Consider the following 18,110-nt stretch of genomic DNA (forward strand, 5'->3'; position numbering starts at 1 on the left):
TAATATTCTACATTATAGAAAAAACAAATAAAAAGATTAAAAAGAATTATAAATGAACAAATGTTTACCGTATAAAAATTTGACACACCATTAAATGAAATTGCATAAAGAAAAAAAATGTATAATTAAGAATATGATAAGATAGAAATTAGGTTGGAAATTTGAGAAAAGTTTTCAGATTTTGAATTAATTTAACAATTGAGAAATAATGAAAATTCAGTGAAAAAATAATTACAAATTAAACAAAATTAGGGATATAATTTTATTTTGTTTTTTTAAATTATCTAATAAATGAACACTTCAAATTGAGAATTAAACATTATCAAGTGAAAAAAATAATAATAAATAAATATACTAAAAAAGATTAAAAATAATCAAATATGAGATCTAAAAATCATTAGATTCCCTAAAATCGATAATACACCATTTAAACACAACTACATAAAAAAATGTGTAATCAAGAATGGAATAAAAGAAAAAATACCATAGATATGTGAATCAATTTTATGGATATAGATATAGTCAAACAATTAAAAGAAAATGAGGAAAAATATGTAAGGAAAGAAAAAAAAAATTGAAAATCAATATTTTATATATATATATATATATATATATATATATATATATATATATATATATATTCTCCTGAAAGCAAAGGTTGAATATAGTTCTCGAAGTTGCGTGTTCATATCTGCATAACCTAAGAGAATTCATAGAGACGTGAACACTTGCAATAGAATGATTGATGCAGAATTCAATGCTAAGCTAGGAGATTGCTAAAGAGTAGCTTCCTCTTCTGGTTAACCTATCACTTTCGCTCCTAAACCTCAATGTCACAAGGAATTGAGTTGTGATCCGCTTCTTTCGTTAATTCCTCGTAAACGAAGTCGTCAATCGAAGATTATTCTGACATATGTGTGTGTGTTTGTGCGTCTGTGCATGTTTGTGCGTGCGTATGCATGCATGTGTGAGCGTAAGGGTGTACATGTATGGGTGGATGTGCGGATGTGTGTGTTTGTGCATATGTATGCGCGCGTGAGTGCGCATGTGTGTGTTTTTTGTTACCTTATAAATTTTGGAATAATTTAGTAATTTAAATAATAAGGAAAGACGAAACAACAATTAAAATATGTCAAATATTCTATTAGTAAATATTATAAACAAAGAAAATGACGCTTGATTCATAAACAAAGAAGAAGGCGATTGATGATCGAACAACAACAACTCACATCGAAATGACAAAAGTTCATATGCTTCGGAGCCTTGCACGCATGCGAGAAGGAAACTACATGAGCGATATTCAGGAAAATGCATGGGCGAAGCAAAGTTTAAAAATCTTGTTGGAGTTAGCCCGCCTTGCGTGGCTCCACCTCCACTGCCTCTAGTGAACTCCTCGGAGTAGTCGAGCGTAGTCTTTGTTCCAAATCCAATGTTAGAAGCACTTTGATTATGTTAACAAAAGGAGTCAGCAAAATGTAAATTGTTCAAAAATCATTAATTACAGAATAACTACTTTTTTTTCCAAAGAAAAGCATCTTATGAAACCCAAAACCTAAGTCTAGCTCTTTACCATACATCACCTATATGTGATGTCAAGAATGAATTGACTTTAGGTTTGACAACAACTCCATTTCAAAAAGCCTCTTAAGCTCCTCATGATGATTTCTTTCATCACTAACATCAGGAGCTAATAATCACTATCAAGCATGATATCTTCCACCACAATGCGTTTTGTTTGGTTATAAGCATGGTTATCGAAAACGCGAGTTAACTCGTTAACTCGACTGAGTTTACGAGTTCAGACAATGCTTTCGAGTTAACTCGTAAGCAAACTCGTTTTTAGAGTAGGATCGGTAGACTCGGTTGTTGACTCGCTAAACTCGCCTAAAATCGCGATTTTGGTTCCAATTTTGCAAGTTTGGAAAAAAAATTTGAAAACGCAAAACGACAACGTTTTTAGGACGCATCAGATTATGATTTATAAAAGATTCACTCATTGTTCATCTTCTTTCTCGCACTCTCGCATTCTATCTCGTTCGATCTCGCCTTTCGTCGCTTTCTCGTCCATCAGGTTCGCAATCCGCCGCGTCGTCGATCTCGACTTTCGAACTCAGCCTCTGTCGCGCCGTCGATCTCAACGTTCGACCTTGCCTCTGTCGCACCTTCGTTCTCATCGTTCTGTAAGTGCAAACCCTCTATCACGTTCGACCTTGCCTTCCTCACATATATTTTAAACACTTTTTGACACTCACAGGCACTACAACATGATTTTTTTTATTGATTTTAAGTTGAGTTGATGTCACGGGCCAACAACATATTTTTTAAACATTTTTATGGCACTGCAATACTTTGGGTTCACGTCACGGGCACTGCAACTTGTAATATTTTATTGATTTTAAGTAAAGTTGAGTTCACGGGTACTGCAACTTATAATATTTTATTGATTTTAAGTAAAGTTGATGTTACGGGCACTGTACTACAGCAAATATTTTTTTAATAATTTTATGTGGGGTTCATTGGTATGCAACAGCAACACATATTTTAAATATTGTTTTGTTTTCCAGCTGCAACATAATAGTATGTTACGGGCACTGCACCACTCTACAACATCATTCCTTTTATTTTTTTCAAAAATAAAGTGTTGCATACTGCATTGTTAAAAAACCGTGCTGCCACAATATTTTTAAACTTTTGGACATTTTATTTTTTATATTTGTAGTGAAAAAGCTTACCTCACTATGTCGGGAAACGCATCAAATTCAGGAGAAGTTAATCCAAGTGTATCTTCATCAGTTAGTAGAAGTAGAAGTAAAAATGCTCCAGGAAACCGATCTGATATTGGATGGAAACATGGATTTGATGTTAATGGTAATGGAAGAAAAGTGAAATGCAACCATTGCTCAAAGATTGTAAGTGGAGGCATATTTAGATTTAAGCATCATCTTGCTGGAACTAGAGAAGATTCTGAGCCTTATGCTTCTGTTCCGGATGAAATAAAAAATTTGATGATAAAAGTAGTTGCAGAAGCTAAGAATGCTTCATTAAAGAAAAGAAAGATAAATATCGGTGAAGACGAGGAAGAAAGTGAAAATTTTGAAGGAGGACACAAGGTATTCGGTTTTAAAGGAAAAGAAAAAGTTGCTACTACTAGTAAGGGGGGAGTTCAAGCAACTATAAATCAAATGATGAAAAAAGGATACAAAGAAGAAGTTGATGCTCAAGTTGCTGAATTCTTTTACACTAGTGTCATTCCTTTCAATGTAATTAGAAATCCAGCATTTGCAAAGATGTGTGAAATGATTGGTAAGTATGGAGTTGGATACAAACCACCATCTTATCATGATATTAGAGAGAAGCTCTTGAAACAAGCTGTGAAGAAAACAGATGCAAATCTTGAGGAATATAAGGAGGAGTGGAAGAAAACTGGATGTACAATTATGTCTGATGGTTGGACGGATAGAAAAAGACGTTCTATTTGCAACTTCTTGGTGAATAGTCCTAGAGGGACGGTTTTTCTTTATTCACTTGACACTTCAGACATTTCAAAAACAGCTGATAAAGTTTTCAAAATGTTGGATGATGTTGTCGAGTTTGTTGGAGAAGAAAATGTTGTTCAAGTTGTCACTGATAATGCTGCAAATTTCAAGGCAGCCGGAGAGTTGTTGATGCAAAAGAGGGAAAAATTGTATTGGACTCCATGTGCAGAACATTGCATTGATTTGATATTCGAAGATTTTGAAAAAAATTTGAAGGTCCATGAATTGACCATTAAGAAGGGAAGAAAAATTACAACTTACATTTATGGGAGATCAATGTTGATTTCCTTATTGAAAAAGTTTACTAAAGGTAGAGACCTTATAAGACCGGGTGTGACTAGATTTGCCACAGCTTATTTAACTCTTGCTTGTCTTCATGAATTGAAGGCATCGTTGTTGACCATGTTCAGCTCTGAGGAATGGAAGACAAGCAAGTTTGGAACTTCACAAGAGGGAAGAAAAGTAGCACATGTAGTATTAGATAGCCGATTTTGGAAGAATGTCTCCATATGCTTGAAAGCTGCTGCCCCTCTCATGGTTGTCTTAAGATTAGTGGACTCAGATGTAAAACCTGCAATGGGTTTCATTTATGAAGAGATGGACTGTGCAAAAGAGAAGATTAGGTTTAACTTTAACAATATCAAAAAGAGGTAAATTTTCAAACTTTTACTCATTCAATGTTTAATTACTTATGTGTTAGATTATTTCTGATATAGCATGATTGATGTAGTTATGAAGAGGTTTGGAGAATAATTGATGCTCGATGGGATAATCAACTTCATAGGCCTTTGCATGCAGCTGCCTATTTTCTAAACCCTCATTTCCACTATAAACCTAACTTTAGATCTGATGATGGTGGAGAGGTGAAAGAAGGATTGTATTTTTGCATGAGAAGATTGATACCAGTTATGGCAGAAAGAAGAAAAATTAATTTACAAATTGTTGAATTTCATAATGCTAGAGGCCTGTTTGGAATGGAAGATGCAAAAGAGTGTAGGAAAGAGTTAAATCCTGGGGAATGGTGGGACATGTTTGGTGATGGAACTCCAGAGTTGAAGAGATTTGTTATTCGAATTCTAAGCTTGACTTGTAGTTCTTCTGGATGTGAGTGTAATTGGAGTTCATTTGAAATGGTAATTTAAATTATTTTTAATTTATAAATTCCTTTATTATGTTTATATCTTCACTAAAAATATTATCTTTCATTTTAGGTTCATACAAAGAGAAGGAATCGTTTACATCAAAAAAAGATGAATGATTTAGTTTATGTGATGTATAACTCCAAGCTGAAAAGTAGACAGATTCGAAAAACTATAGCTCTTCCATTTGATGACATAGAATCAGATGATGAATGGATAGCTGAAGAGACAGATGATGTTGTTGAGATTGATCAAGTTGAAGGTGAAAATGATAGTGAAAATGTTCACTTAGATGGAGCAACAACAGATCCTGTTTTAGATGCTCTTGATCTTGATAACATAACATTTGAGAACAATGAGGATGCACAAGCACAACATTCATTAGAGGAAGAGTTAGATGATGATGCCATTATTAGAGGATTAGGCATAGAGACTTTGACATTTCAATTTATATTTTACATTATATCTTTATGAACAATATTTCTATGAACTTATGTATTTCAATTTATATAATTTTGTTATCTTATTTGAATTAGAATGTTATTTATATTTTCTTCATACAAAGTAAACTCTTACGAGTTTACGAGTCGAGTTTACTGGACTCTCACGAGTTTACGTAAACTCTCGAGTTTGACAACCTTGGTTATAAGTACCAAAAATTGTGGCGCCACAACTTTACAATATTATGTTCTTGATGGAAAGATTTATGTAATCTATACCAAAAAAGGATTTATGTTAAATTGTTGGATTTGGATATTTCATGGTGAAGAAATGTTCTTTTTTTATTCGAGTGAACATGAAAGGTTTTTTTTTCCTGATTCAAGCACAATTATACATACATCTAAGATGAATCAAGTTATCCATATGGAAGAGATGGTGAACAATGTTCTTGGCCAACACGCTTCATTTAAACAACCAAATGATGGTCGTTTAGAAGAGTCTCCAAATGTATCCACTTAGAGATTTTACAATTTATTGGCAGAGGTAAATGAACCTGTATTTGAAAGGGTAACAAAGTCAAAACTGTTAGTATACATTAAGCTTTAGGCTTGCAAATCCTATTAGAACATTCCAAACCAAACATTGGACTTCACTTCAAAAATCTTCTTAGATCTAACACCACTAAATAATTCTTTGTCAAACAATTAATATGAAGCCAAGAGATTAGTTTAAAAGTTAGGATTGAAGTATAAGAAGATTGATTATTGTGTGAATGGTTGTATGCTTTTTCATAACAATGATAGTGGCAAAAGTGATGCATCCTTGATTTAATGCAAATTTTGTGGGTAGTCTCAGTATCACACAATCCATTGTGGACAATGGCAAAAAATATCAACTCCATTGAAGTCCATCTTCTACTTGCCTACAATTCCAATACTACAAAGAATGTTTTCCTCAACGCAAACAACACAACATATGACATGACATTATGAGAACAAAACATAAGGCATGGTAAGGATGAAAGATTTTGGAAAAGAGTTAAAGATTTTCCAAAAGTGATTGAAAGTGGTGTGATAAGGATGAATGTGTATAGTGAGTGGCATAAGTGGACTAAAAAAAACATCTTTTGGGCTCTTTTATATTGGAAATTGTAAATTTAACTTTTATTCTCGTGTTCAATCATAACATATTCATTTTTGTTTCTACCCATTTATGGAGGAAATTAAAAGATTTTGTAAGTACGGTCCCATTAACTAAACAAACTTTTGTTATAAAAGTTTATACACTCTTCATCGTTACATATTTGTAGATTTATAACGAGCCATTAAGTCTTCAAAATTAAAACCTAATGGATTTAGCAAATTGGCCCTTGAGATACATTAAAGAATGACACACATGCTTTGTCAATGGGTATAAGTTCCACACTAATGCATGGTCCAATGAAAAAAAGACAATTAATGCTAAAAGGTGTTTCTTTGGTTGAAGACTAAGGAGTGCACCTATAAGACCACAAAACTTCTAACAAATCCTTCAACCACTTACCTTTGGTCGAGTATAGCCTCTTCTTCAATTTTACTACTATAGCCTTATTAGCGGCTTCAACATACCTATTTTTGAGACAAAAAATGTATGATCTCGTAATAGTAATTGGCTTCTTCCATGATGAAGGTGGTCTACAATTTGTCTCCCTTGGCCATAGGGATCTAATTGTATTTTGAATATGCATCCAAAAAAACTCAACATGTTATGTCCGACAACTCCATCCATTAATCGATCAATGTTGGATAATGGGTAGGCATCTTTTGGCCAGGTTTTATTGAGGTTCATGTAATTCACACAAATGCGTCATTCCCATTGGTATTTTTCACCAACACAATGTTGGCCAACCACGTTCTATAATATGTTTCTCTAACGAAGTCGACCTGTAGTAACTTATCAACCTTGGCCTTAACAGTCAAAGTTCTTTCTTCTCCTAGCTTTCTTTTCTTCTATGACACCAGCCTAACTTCACTGAAGATATACAACTTGTGGAAAGTTATCATTGGGTTAACCCTTAGGAGGTTGTCTATCATCTAGGCAAACAAGTTAGCATTATCGGCTAAGACTTGGCCCATACTCTTCTCACCTTTTTCACTTATTGTCATCCCTATCTTTAGACATTGACCCTCTAGCAAAGGAAACAACTTGGTTCCACCAACAGGCTCCCTTCTAGTGCTATTTCCTACTTCAAGTTCGAGATCTTCTCCTTTTATGGTCGTGTTGGCTACACTTGCTCGTTTGACATTGTTAGCACTAATTTGTCGGATTGGGAATCATAGACTCGTGATGTAGCACTCTCGTGCCATCTTTTGGTCACCATAGATCTTGATGATGTCACCTCCTAAGCAGAGGAACTTCATGGCAAGGTAGGGAGTGGATACAACTACGCCAACAAGATGTATTTACATCTATGATCAAGTACTGAATAAGTATGGTCTTCATCAGGTCCCTCTCCCCAAAGGTGGTGTGAAAATCAATACTCCCCTTAGTATTGATTTTCTTCCCAAAGAAGCCGAATATGGGTTTTTTAACCGTGTCAAAGCTTCTTTTGGGAGTTGAACTTCTTGTACATCTTCTAGTAGAGAATATATACTAAACTACCTTGATCCACTAAGATTTGTTTGACAGTAAAGTTCTTGATCTCTACTATGATGACCATGGGGTCATCTTGCTTAGGGTCCACCCCTTGAAGGTCAATGTTTGTGAAGGTGATAGGATGCATCATCTTCCTTCTGAAGGTACTAAAAGTAGGGGGTAGGTGGGTAAACCAGACTAGGACGATTCCTTTTAGGGTGGCTGGAAAGGCCTGACACATAACAACATCATCGATTGAATACAAGCTGACTTGGGTGATGTATACAACGACATGCTCATATGGATCAATGTTACTATCATATTGATCTAGTCTAATGGACTTCCACAACTTAGGGCCATGATACCATCAACGAAGGGGGGCTGATAACTTCCCCATGCGGTCAAGGAGTTGTTCGTTGTACCTCCGGTTTTTGGGGTAGGGTTATACCCAAATTCCTCTTTAGTTTTGTTGATAGTGCTAACACATGATACAATCCAGTGCATTAAATTATTGATATCATGGATTTCCTTCTCATTTCCTTTGCCGATTACTCCCTCAACCTCTACCTTCCTTCTTAACCTGACATTGTCTTGCTTTAAGGCATATATCTCTTCAATGTTTCTCTTGTTAAACTCTTCAAACTCTTGATGCATTTTCATTTATGAATCTAGTATCGTGGCTATGTCAATCAAGGAGGGTCTAGGTCTTGCTTCCTTCGTTTCAAACATCTTGTTTCTTGTAGACACCGTATAAAAATTCTTCTTCATAAAATATATGTCAGCCTCACGGTAGGTGCTAATTATTTTTATAGAGTCGAACATTCTTCGCAAAAAGACTCCAACTCCAATTTCAATGTACTTGTCCTATCAAATCTGAATGGGAATTATGCCTGCAAAAGATACTCTGACGCTCAAGTCAACTAAATGCGTTAGATGATAATAAATGCGGTAATTAGAATGTAATTAATGTATCCCGTAAAATGTGTTATTTATACTAGTGTTCATATATCCTTACCTGGATGAGATTGAGTCACATGGCCTAATTACCTTTTAATCTCGTTTTAACCCCTTTATTCTTAGTTTAATCATAATTTATGAATATCAGTTAGTCTAGTTAGTATAATTTCATTATGATCATATATGTTTGAACCATATACATGTCGACTCATTTGACTGAGATGTACTTGAACAAACATAATGATTATACTAACACAATCGAAGTATATTAATATATATATATATATATATATATATATATATATATATAATTAAAGACTAGTCATTCATATAATCCATTTTCTATCACCTAAAACAAATGTTTAAACCAGACTTCTTTAGATTTAATTTGTTTGCAATGCTATGTTGTTTATACGTTTATCCATCACATTACTTGATAACTCAAATTGCAGTTGATGATCAAAGATAGACATTATCCGGTCTAGAAATTATTTTTAATGTACTTTCTGATTTATTGTGACATGATAATTTCAGAATAGATTGATCATTCATAACAAGCATCAAGATCAAAAAACACTTGAAAATAATTATAAATTACTTGAAAAAGATACGAGTTGAAAGATATAAGTTTATTCATTGTTGGAGAAGAGCAAATGAACCACCGAAGACAAGGTGGTTAAAAGCTTATCTTCGCATGAAACGATGCTATGATTTCTTTTTGGATGATAAAATAAAGCAAAGAAAATGGCATTGCTTGTAGCAGCAATCTGAGATTATCCCTTTAGAATGTGGAGACCGAAAGCAAGAAATTGGAATACATAACTATTGCCAATTTTGAAGGCAGCAAAAGCGCACTATTCACAAATTCCTTTGGAATCCTGTGTTAGATATCAGATGAAGAAATTGGCAATTTTTGTGTCTCCATTTGCTTTGCTGTAGGAGATGATGGCGTGGGGTCTGAATGGTCTTTGCCTTTGCCCCACACCACAAAGTACAGACCCAATGCGATAATGACAGCTCCGATGATACTGAAATCAATGTAACAGAGAAAGACAGAGGAAGAACATGGTTGAGAAAGTTGACATCAACACTATGAATACTTAGAATTAAAATAATAATCAAACTTTGAAGTGTGACGAAAGAATAATGAAGAGGTAAGAAGCATGGTTTACCTGCCCAAGTGAAGTTGCTCTGCAAAAAGGAAGGAGCCTAAAGCACAGGTTATGACCATGCAAAGAGGATTAAAGGCAGTTAAAAATACCGGGCCCCTGCTTTGCAACACCAACCCTTGCGCATAATACGTTATTCCAGAGGTAACAATTCCCTGTAATTTTGAAATCGATCATTAAGATAAAGTTGCAGTGAAAGTTAGAGAAAAAGAATACTTTGGGCCCAGTACTAACCGTGTAGAGAGGGCCGTAGAGTCTGAAGTCCCAGCCCAAGGCCCATGCCGCAAGCCCAGAATGACGAGTGGCAATAATTGCCACCACACTAGCTTGCACGGCACCAGATAAGCACACCAAAGAAGAGAGAGACAATTCTGCTGGATACCTTTTCAGTGCTATGGACTGCAATTCACAATTCACCAATAAGACATGTTTTTTTTTTTTGTTACACATATAATATAAATGTCTGTCAGAGAAGATAAAGTTAAACATACCTGTAAAATGAAGAAAGATGACCAAGCCACACAACCCAGGAGAAGAAAGAGAGTCCCTGAGAGCCAATGTTTAACAACTTGTGGAGAGTGAGTTCCGTCTTGGTTTTGGGTTGCGTTTGCAGAATGAAATAGGTTAAATTCAGGACCTTTGTAAAGTGTCATTAACAAAGCACCTGAAAATGTGATCAATGTCCCAATCACCTTCGCTAGGCTCCTTATTTCCTTAACATTTACACGCTCTAACCTTAGAATTACGGCTAGCACAAAAGTCACAGAAGGCACGGCATTCATTATGGCAGAGGTAAACGAAGCTGATGTGTATTGCATTCCCAAGAAAGTGAAGCCCTGGTCAATCACTGGTCTGAAATACCAGATTCAATCTCATCAGAAAACTTTCAATGGACAAAAACTATACTCATAATAACACCTTCTCATCTCTCACTTCCTTTCAAACTTCATCTTCAGTGTTTTTAACAACGCCTAAATTTCTTTTACCATGTTTAAGTGCCGGCAAATAGAGTTAACTTTAGTCTGAAAATAAATTCAGGTCAACAATTTTTCAACTTAGCTTCATTCAATTTTTGTTACTCTAATTTCAGGAACATAATCCCATGTTTTAAACTTATTTTTTTACAATTTTAATCGTAAATATATAAAAAATAATTGAAGAAAAGAATTATATCAATAAATGTTTATTTATAAAAATATGTAAAAGTAATTAAAAAAATACCTCAATGAACTAGCTTAAATCGATACTAATTTATCCTAAATTCTTTGAACCCGATTCACACGTTTGCTTCCAAATGATCAAACAGCCAGGGCATGATTTTTGAAACGAAATACTCCTTCAAATTGGTTTATGTGTACTTTTATTTTATGTACTTGGACTTTCAATTGCAAAACTACAATTTTATTTTACTTTGTTTGTTTACAAATATTTGTCTAGAAAGCAGGAAAAAAACAAAAAACTATTTTCAGTATTTTTTTATACAAAATTTTAATAACATGAAACAAATTAGTAGCTTTGTAATTAAAATAAAAAACAATTTTCCCACATAGTAAATGATCCTTAAGCTTCCTCAACTTCAAACAAAGGACACCTAACTCGTGTGTTCAGACTTGAGTTCAAATAAAAAATGCTTAAAAATATTGGGAAACTTATGGGAAGAAAGAATATATAACGTCATTATAAAAAAAGAAAAGAAAAAGAAACTTAAGCGATCCAGTGGCCGATTGAAGCATTGAAGTAGATTCTTGAAATTGTTTTGGTATAAAATATATACTAAACACAAAAAAGAGAGATATGAAAGGAAAATAAATGTAATAGTAAGTGATCCTATATTTGTTGTTAAATACGGAAAAGTTTCTTTCATAGTATTCATTTTAAAAGCAAATAAAACATACTTATATTATACAATTAAAGTGGATGGTATATCAAAATGGAAAATGCTATATAATATGACCTAAACCGATTAAGAAATTGAAAGTATAAAATGTTTTACATAAATCTTAGACGCTAATTAAAATAATCAAATGTATTTTTTATTGAATTTCATAAAAAATACATTCCTTACGATTTCTTAATACATTCTCCCATAATTTTCAATAAAAGAAAATATTTCCATTCTTAAACCAATGCTTTTAAAATACCATTTTTTTATTATAATACAGTCTTAAATGAATTTCTGTAACTCTGTAATATAGCAAAAATATTTTATTTAACGATTCTTTACTGTTTACAAATTACATATTTATTTACAAACTAAAAATATATTTAAACTAAATTATATCATATTTATAAATATATTCCAATGCCGTATTCCCTTAACTTTCAGGAAAAAATAAGGTTTTATTAAAGCAGACATACCTTTCATTAATTTACTACTTCACTTTAATCAAATCTTTTTTACCTCTGATCAGACAATTGCGTAAGTACGCATGATGTCGACATCTTAAGAATTTAATGCATAATTTATTTTATATTTAAAAATGTTATCAAAACACTGTTAGACATTTTTTTAAAAAACCAAAATCCTAGAAGTAAAGTGAATGTTATTAAAGTTAAAATGACGTCTTTATAAAGTAGGTTAAATATGAAGAGGGACAAAGGTGTTATTATACTGTTTACTGATAGTGATGGTGATAGTGAAAGTGATCGACAAAGGTTTTAGATGATTACTCCACAAATCCGAGTGCCATTATCTGCAAGAAGACAGGGAGTGTTATCTTCGGCCTAATTTTCCTGCAAATTTCAAAATTTCATCATCAACTAATAACCCAAAATGTCTCAAAAAACACAAGCACTGCATGTATATATACGAAAATAATGCAAGTGATAATTAAGATTGGACCTCTCAAAAATCAATGCAAAAGGAGCCAGGGCCAAAGCAGCGATGGCATTACGATAGACGACGAAAACGTAACGATTCATTCCATGGTTGAGACTGGCGACGGAGAAGATGAGAGCTCCGGCGAACCCAAACTGAAGTCCGACCGTTAACAGATAAGGCTTTGCCTTACTGAAGTTGCTTCCAAAACTAGCACAACGACAGTGTTGTTCCATATTTTTGTGTTGGAAACAATATGAAAAATTGTGTAACGCTTAGAGCGATGTACTCTGAAGTGCATGGAGTGGTCGTGCTTATAAACATAAAGGGTAATGATTAAGACAAATTGCACTGGAAGAGGATAAGCGATAAGTATCGGTGTCCTGTTCTAAAGTTATACTTTTGGTCAATTTCAAAAAAAAAAAAAAAAAAAAAGCTATATTACTATTATTTAGTGGGGGTGTCTGCAATGCAATAGCTTTGCTTGATTCCCTCTCTATTCAGTTGCCGTGACTCGGAATACACTTTCCCTGCTCCAAGTTTTTTTCACAACTAACTTTATCTTATGTTTTTGCTTTTATATAATACTGTATTCTTCAAGGTTAGTGGGCTCTAAACACATTCATTCCACATGCTTGAGATTAACATTTTTCTCTTGCAATCTCATTAGTTTTAACCTAAATACTAGGTTTACTTCTGAATATATTAGTAATAATTTAAGAATTAAATAAAAATTAAAATTTATTTATATATTATATTTTAATATATTTTAGTTTTCAAATTTTAAAAAGAAATTAAAATAATCATTTTAATTTAATTATACTAATTACATGTAAAAATTACTTTTCACATTAATATTTAAAATGTTTATTCATTTGATATATCTCAATTTAAGTATATTAAGCTTTAAATATAAACTAGTTTTAATTTTATATTTAAGTTTAGAAATTAAAAAAATACCTATCCCATTATTTAGATAAAAACAGGTATGTTGATAAGAATCAATCTACTAAAATTTACAACAGATCTTCTACAGGATGAATAAACTTTATTGTAAAAAAAGATACATCTAGCATAGCATAATCAAAACAAAGGTACATTCGACACTCACTTAGATTGTTCGACCTATGAAGGAACCTAAAAACACTAAACTTGATTGCTCAGTGTCATGTCAAACATCAACTGCCCCAATAACTAAAGCTAATGGGTGAAAAATCATCACTAATAATGCCGTCTGATATACATTACATAATCAGAAACACAATCTATATCCGGGAAGTGTCAAATGTCAAATAGGTGGTTAATCCCATGTCAAACACCAACTCCTCATATAACTAATGCTGATTAGTCGAAACTTGTATCTTAATAATGCTATCTGATAGTGCATGATTGAATGAATTTAATTTTGATTTAGAATTAGTGGAAAATTAGTTTTTAATTATAGGATTTCTTAACTAATTGTTATGAGTAAAGTAATAATTATTATTAGAAGAAAAACCTTTTTGCCAAACTCCACTTATTTGTAGACAAGTGTGATTTTGCATTTACGTAAGTATCATGTTCTGCTTTTTTATCGCTTCCTCTTCCTTCCTCAAAACTTTTAAAAGTTTACATCATAATAAAAATGCAGTGCACGCAGACGAGAGTATTGGTGGAGGACATGAAGTTATTGAAATTTCGTTTTCTTGGCACCATTTTAATAATACAAAGATCTAAGTTAGCTCAAAGATAACGAAAGTTGTAAATCCCCATGCCATGATCGCGTGATCAACTTTTTTTACGGGATAAGAAGTGAAGCAGAAAGATCAGACACCCATACATGGAGGAGTTGATATTAAAAATTATGAACGACATTTTAAAAGTTAACTTACTTTTTTATTTTCATAAACAAAAGTCTAGAAAAAATAATAAGTATTTGAATTAAATGCCAACATGTTTCAGCAACCATAATACTATAATTAATTACATATACGAAAAATAATTTTAAATATAAAAATAATTAACTTATAGTAAATAAAATGTTTATAACAGTTTATTTTTACTATAAATTAAATATAACTGAAAAAATGAAAAAAAAAATGAAAAGGTTTGTTGCTAAAAAATTGACTTATGGATTTTGACTATAAACTTTAAAATTGTATACCATATAGTTTTTTTTCTCATTGTCGACAACTTTGTCAAACATAACAAATTTTAGAAAGTAATTTATATTTTAGAAGACTTTTATCTAAAGAATAAGATTTACCATAGCATTTTGCCAAATTATTATTTTCTGTACTTAATTATTTTGAAATTAATTAGTAAAATTATATATATTACGAAAATAAAAATGACAATCTTTATTGAAAAAATTAATTCAAATTTGAAAATATTAATCGAAGTCTGTGTATGTTCGTATAGGAAATTGTTAGATTTGAATTCTTTTTCTAGTTGTTAGAGGGAGAATATTGATAAGACTACTGATTTTTTTCTCAAGAGAAACCATATTGCATCCTAAATATGAAGGAGTCTAAGAAAAATGAATAAATGTGTGTAATCATTTATAATAGAATATATATATACGATTTAGGGTTTAGGTAAGGAATATTTTATAATTATAACTCTTATTTGAATGTCAAACACTTTTGTTGAAACACTTATTAATTTGTATGAAATCAAATAAACCTTTTTTTTTTCTCCATTGCATATTCTTATTGCATGAGCGTTGGCAATATATTTTATCTTAAGATATTATTTTTAATAATTTTATTACTTTATATTTAAATTTATTGATTTCAAAATATCAAAAGTTATAAACTTTAGAATGAGACTCATTTAATAAAAGAATCACATAAAAAATCAATTTAATTAATTAAAGAAGATATTCGAAATGAGACGTCAAAAAACACCATTTGATTGTTTTATTTGGAATTGGTTTGTATTAAACCCATGGTCTAAGGCTCCAATCAAATCAAACTATAAAAAGCAAGAAAAAGAAAATATTAGTCAGTAAAAGTTAGTTCAAGCCATTCAATTAATTAAGTTAAAGATCTCTGCATTATTAGGCTTTAGTTACGTTGATTAAGAGTGCATGCACGATGTGGAAAACGAGTAAGAAAGAAAATGATTTTCTCCCTCTTTATTCATAATGATTTGCTTTAATTAATTAATTCGCTTATATAATTTGAAAGTATGCAAAGGTATAGCACAACACAGAAACATGTGTGACAATGGCAAGTACGAGTACGTTAATTATATGTTGCCACTTTTTGACAATGTTGTCACCCAGGACCACAATAACTGTAAAATTATCGCTAATTATTTTATCTGTTTTTTCTTTGGGTAAATGCCTAACAAAAGTAAAAAAGAGTGATACCAACAAAAGTAAAAGAGACGATAATATGGTAAGTAGGGGGGTGCACTTATAAAGAAATGTGAGTTCGATTGGATTTGATATTGAAGTTTGTTAGTTCACATACATCCATCTCCATGACTACTCTAAGAAAGTCAAAGTATGGGTCAATTCATCCAATTTCACTATTAATATTTTATTACTTTATAATATTAATTTCTCATAGAATATAATTAAATATTTTTATTCTTTACTTTTTATTTTATCAATATTATATATTTATAAGTGGAATCTAAATTTTGTTTTATGATTCACTTTATAAATTATCTTTTTCATATATTTCCTTATATTAAATAATAACTTATTTTTTTGAGTAATTTTTATAGTTACAGTGTATCTTAATTTTTTAAATAATTACAAAGAACTTTTAATAATTTTTCAGTTTATACAGATTGTTCAGAAATCTACAAACTCTAGTTATACAAAATGGGTCAAATTTATTACCCCGAAAGTTTTATGTAGGTCAATCCTCCCTTATTTTTGCTTTTGAAGAATCAAATATGGAGCACGTCAAATGCAAGATGAACCAAAACAAACCAAAATAGAATTGTTGATCTATATTATTATTCTGATTTAAATGATGAAGCAGTACTAATTGATCTATTATGATCCTGATTTAGATTATTAAGTAGTATATAAATATTTATAATATCTTAATCTTGATTTTTTTAAAACTAAATAATAAATAAATATATTTTAACTCTATGTAAAAAGATATTTCTAAAAGTTCGAAAGACTTCCTTAAAAAAAGAATTTAAATGAAAATATATTAAGCAATAACATTTTAATGTTTATTCTCATTCCTATTTTCTTTTATTTCCTCTTCATTTTTTTGTAAGTTTTTTTTCCGTTTTGAGATTACGTCTTTATTCAATTTAACATCTTTTATTGTATTTTTTTCGTTTATAAATTTTATTTTTTTTTATCTATGGTAGATTTCATTATAGTAATTTTAAATTTTTGATGGATGTTAAGATGTGCTTTTTCAATTATTTATTTTCTCAGATATCAAAATTCTTCAAGATATATTTATCTGATTTTGATTTTGATAATTTTTTTATTAACAATTTTGATCGTTCTTTCATTTCTTATTCATTTGCAGTCTACTTCTCTTTCATGAATTCAAAACAAAACTTTTACTTTTTTTTTCAAATGAATTTTGAAAAGGTTATTACATATCTAATTATGTTGCATTAGGCCTTAAAATATAATCACCCATAAAAAATCCTTGATTTTAATCATTTAAAATGATGAAATTCAATTAAGTATACTTATTATTAAACATAATTTAATAGTCACTACAATACAAAGAAATTTCACTTGTAATCATTTTAAAATAATCGTTTGTATATATGACATGAAAAACCGGTTAGAATGAATGCTTTGCTTAAAATGAGTAGAAATTGTATGAGTATGATGGATGTTTGCATGTTTAAGTCTTCGATATATGTTTATTTAGGATTTTGTTATATTGAGAAGGAAATTTTGAGTTCAAACGAATAACTAGTGTAATGTAAAGTATTGTTTTAAATTTGTTAAGAATACTTGAGTTGCGTTGATAAAATAAGTTTTGGGCACGTCTTGAAATAATTTTAAAGTTTCTACACATGGTTCTTTTTTAGAAATATATTTGTTCAAACGAAACATATTTCCTCAAGAAAAAATAAGGTAGGAAGATTTTATCTTTCTTTATTATCATTTTTGTTTAAGTAAGATATTATCACTTAAGAAAGAGATCTAATTTTTCTCTAATATACTTGTTCAAGCTAAAAAATCTCACTTAAACTAGATTCTCGCTCAAGATAGAAATTACAATAAAAACCTGTTTTTTTTTTTTTTAATTTTCCTTGAACAAAAATTGTATAACTTGAACTTTGATACGATGAAATTGACATGTTTAAAAGTTGAAAAAATGTTCCACATATGTATACATAAGTAGATGAAAATATTTAAGAAAATGTTATTAAATAGTGATGTTGAATGTATATATGGCATGTTGAAATTAGATTGTTGAGTCACATACATGTTGTCGAGGAAAGTTGCATC

The 18,110-nt window shown here is 31.1% G+C and overlaps 2 protein-coding genes across 2 annotated transcripts; one reads left to right on the forward strand and one right to left on the reverse strand.

The window, feature by feature from the left end:
• The first annotated feature begins 2,738 nt into the window (after positions 1-2,738).
• On the forward strand, positions 2,739-5,149 carry LOC108330451 (uncharacterized). Its single transcript, XM_052876522.1, has 3 exons — positions 2,739-4,186; positions 4,267-4,669; positions 4,748-5,149. The coding sequence occupies exons 1-3, from the start codon at positions 2,739-2,741 to the stop codon at positions 5,147-5,149; spliced, it is 2,253 nt and encodes a 750-aa protein (XP_052732482.1).
• Positions 5,150-9,294: 4,145 nt separating this feature from the next.
• Positions 9,295-12,973, reverse strand: LOC108330948 (WAT1-related protein At4g08290). The gene is made up of 6 exons (XM_017565549.2): positions 12,698-12,973; positions 12,526-12,588; positions 10,347-10,707; positions 10,090-10,254; positions 9,859-10,010; positions 9,295-9,714 (listed from the first exon to the last, which is right to left on the reverse strand). The coding sequence occupies exons 1-6, from the start codon at positions 12,907-12,909 to the stop codon at positions 9,570-9,572; spliced, it is 1,098 nt and encodes a 365-aa protein (XP_017421038.1). The 5' UTR covers positions 12,910-12,973; the 3' UTR covers positions 9,295-9,569.
• Between the last annotated feature and the right edge of the window lie 5,137 nt (positions 12,974-18,110).

The sequence above is a fragment of the Vigna angularis genome, chromosome 4 (genome assembly GCF_016808095.1).
Source record: "Vigna angularis cultivar LongXiaoDou No.4 chromosome 4, ASM1680809v1, whole genome shotgun sequence".
NCBI lineage: Eukaryota > Viridiplantae > Streptophyta > Magnoliopsida > Fabales > Fabaceae > Vigna > Vigna angularis.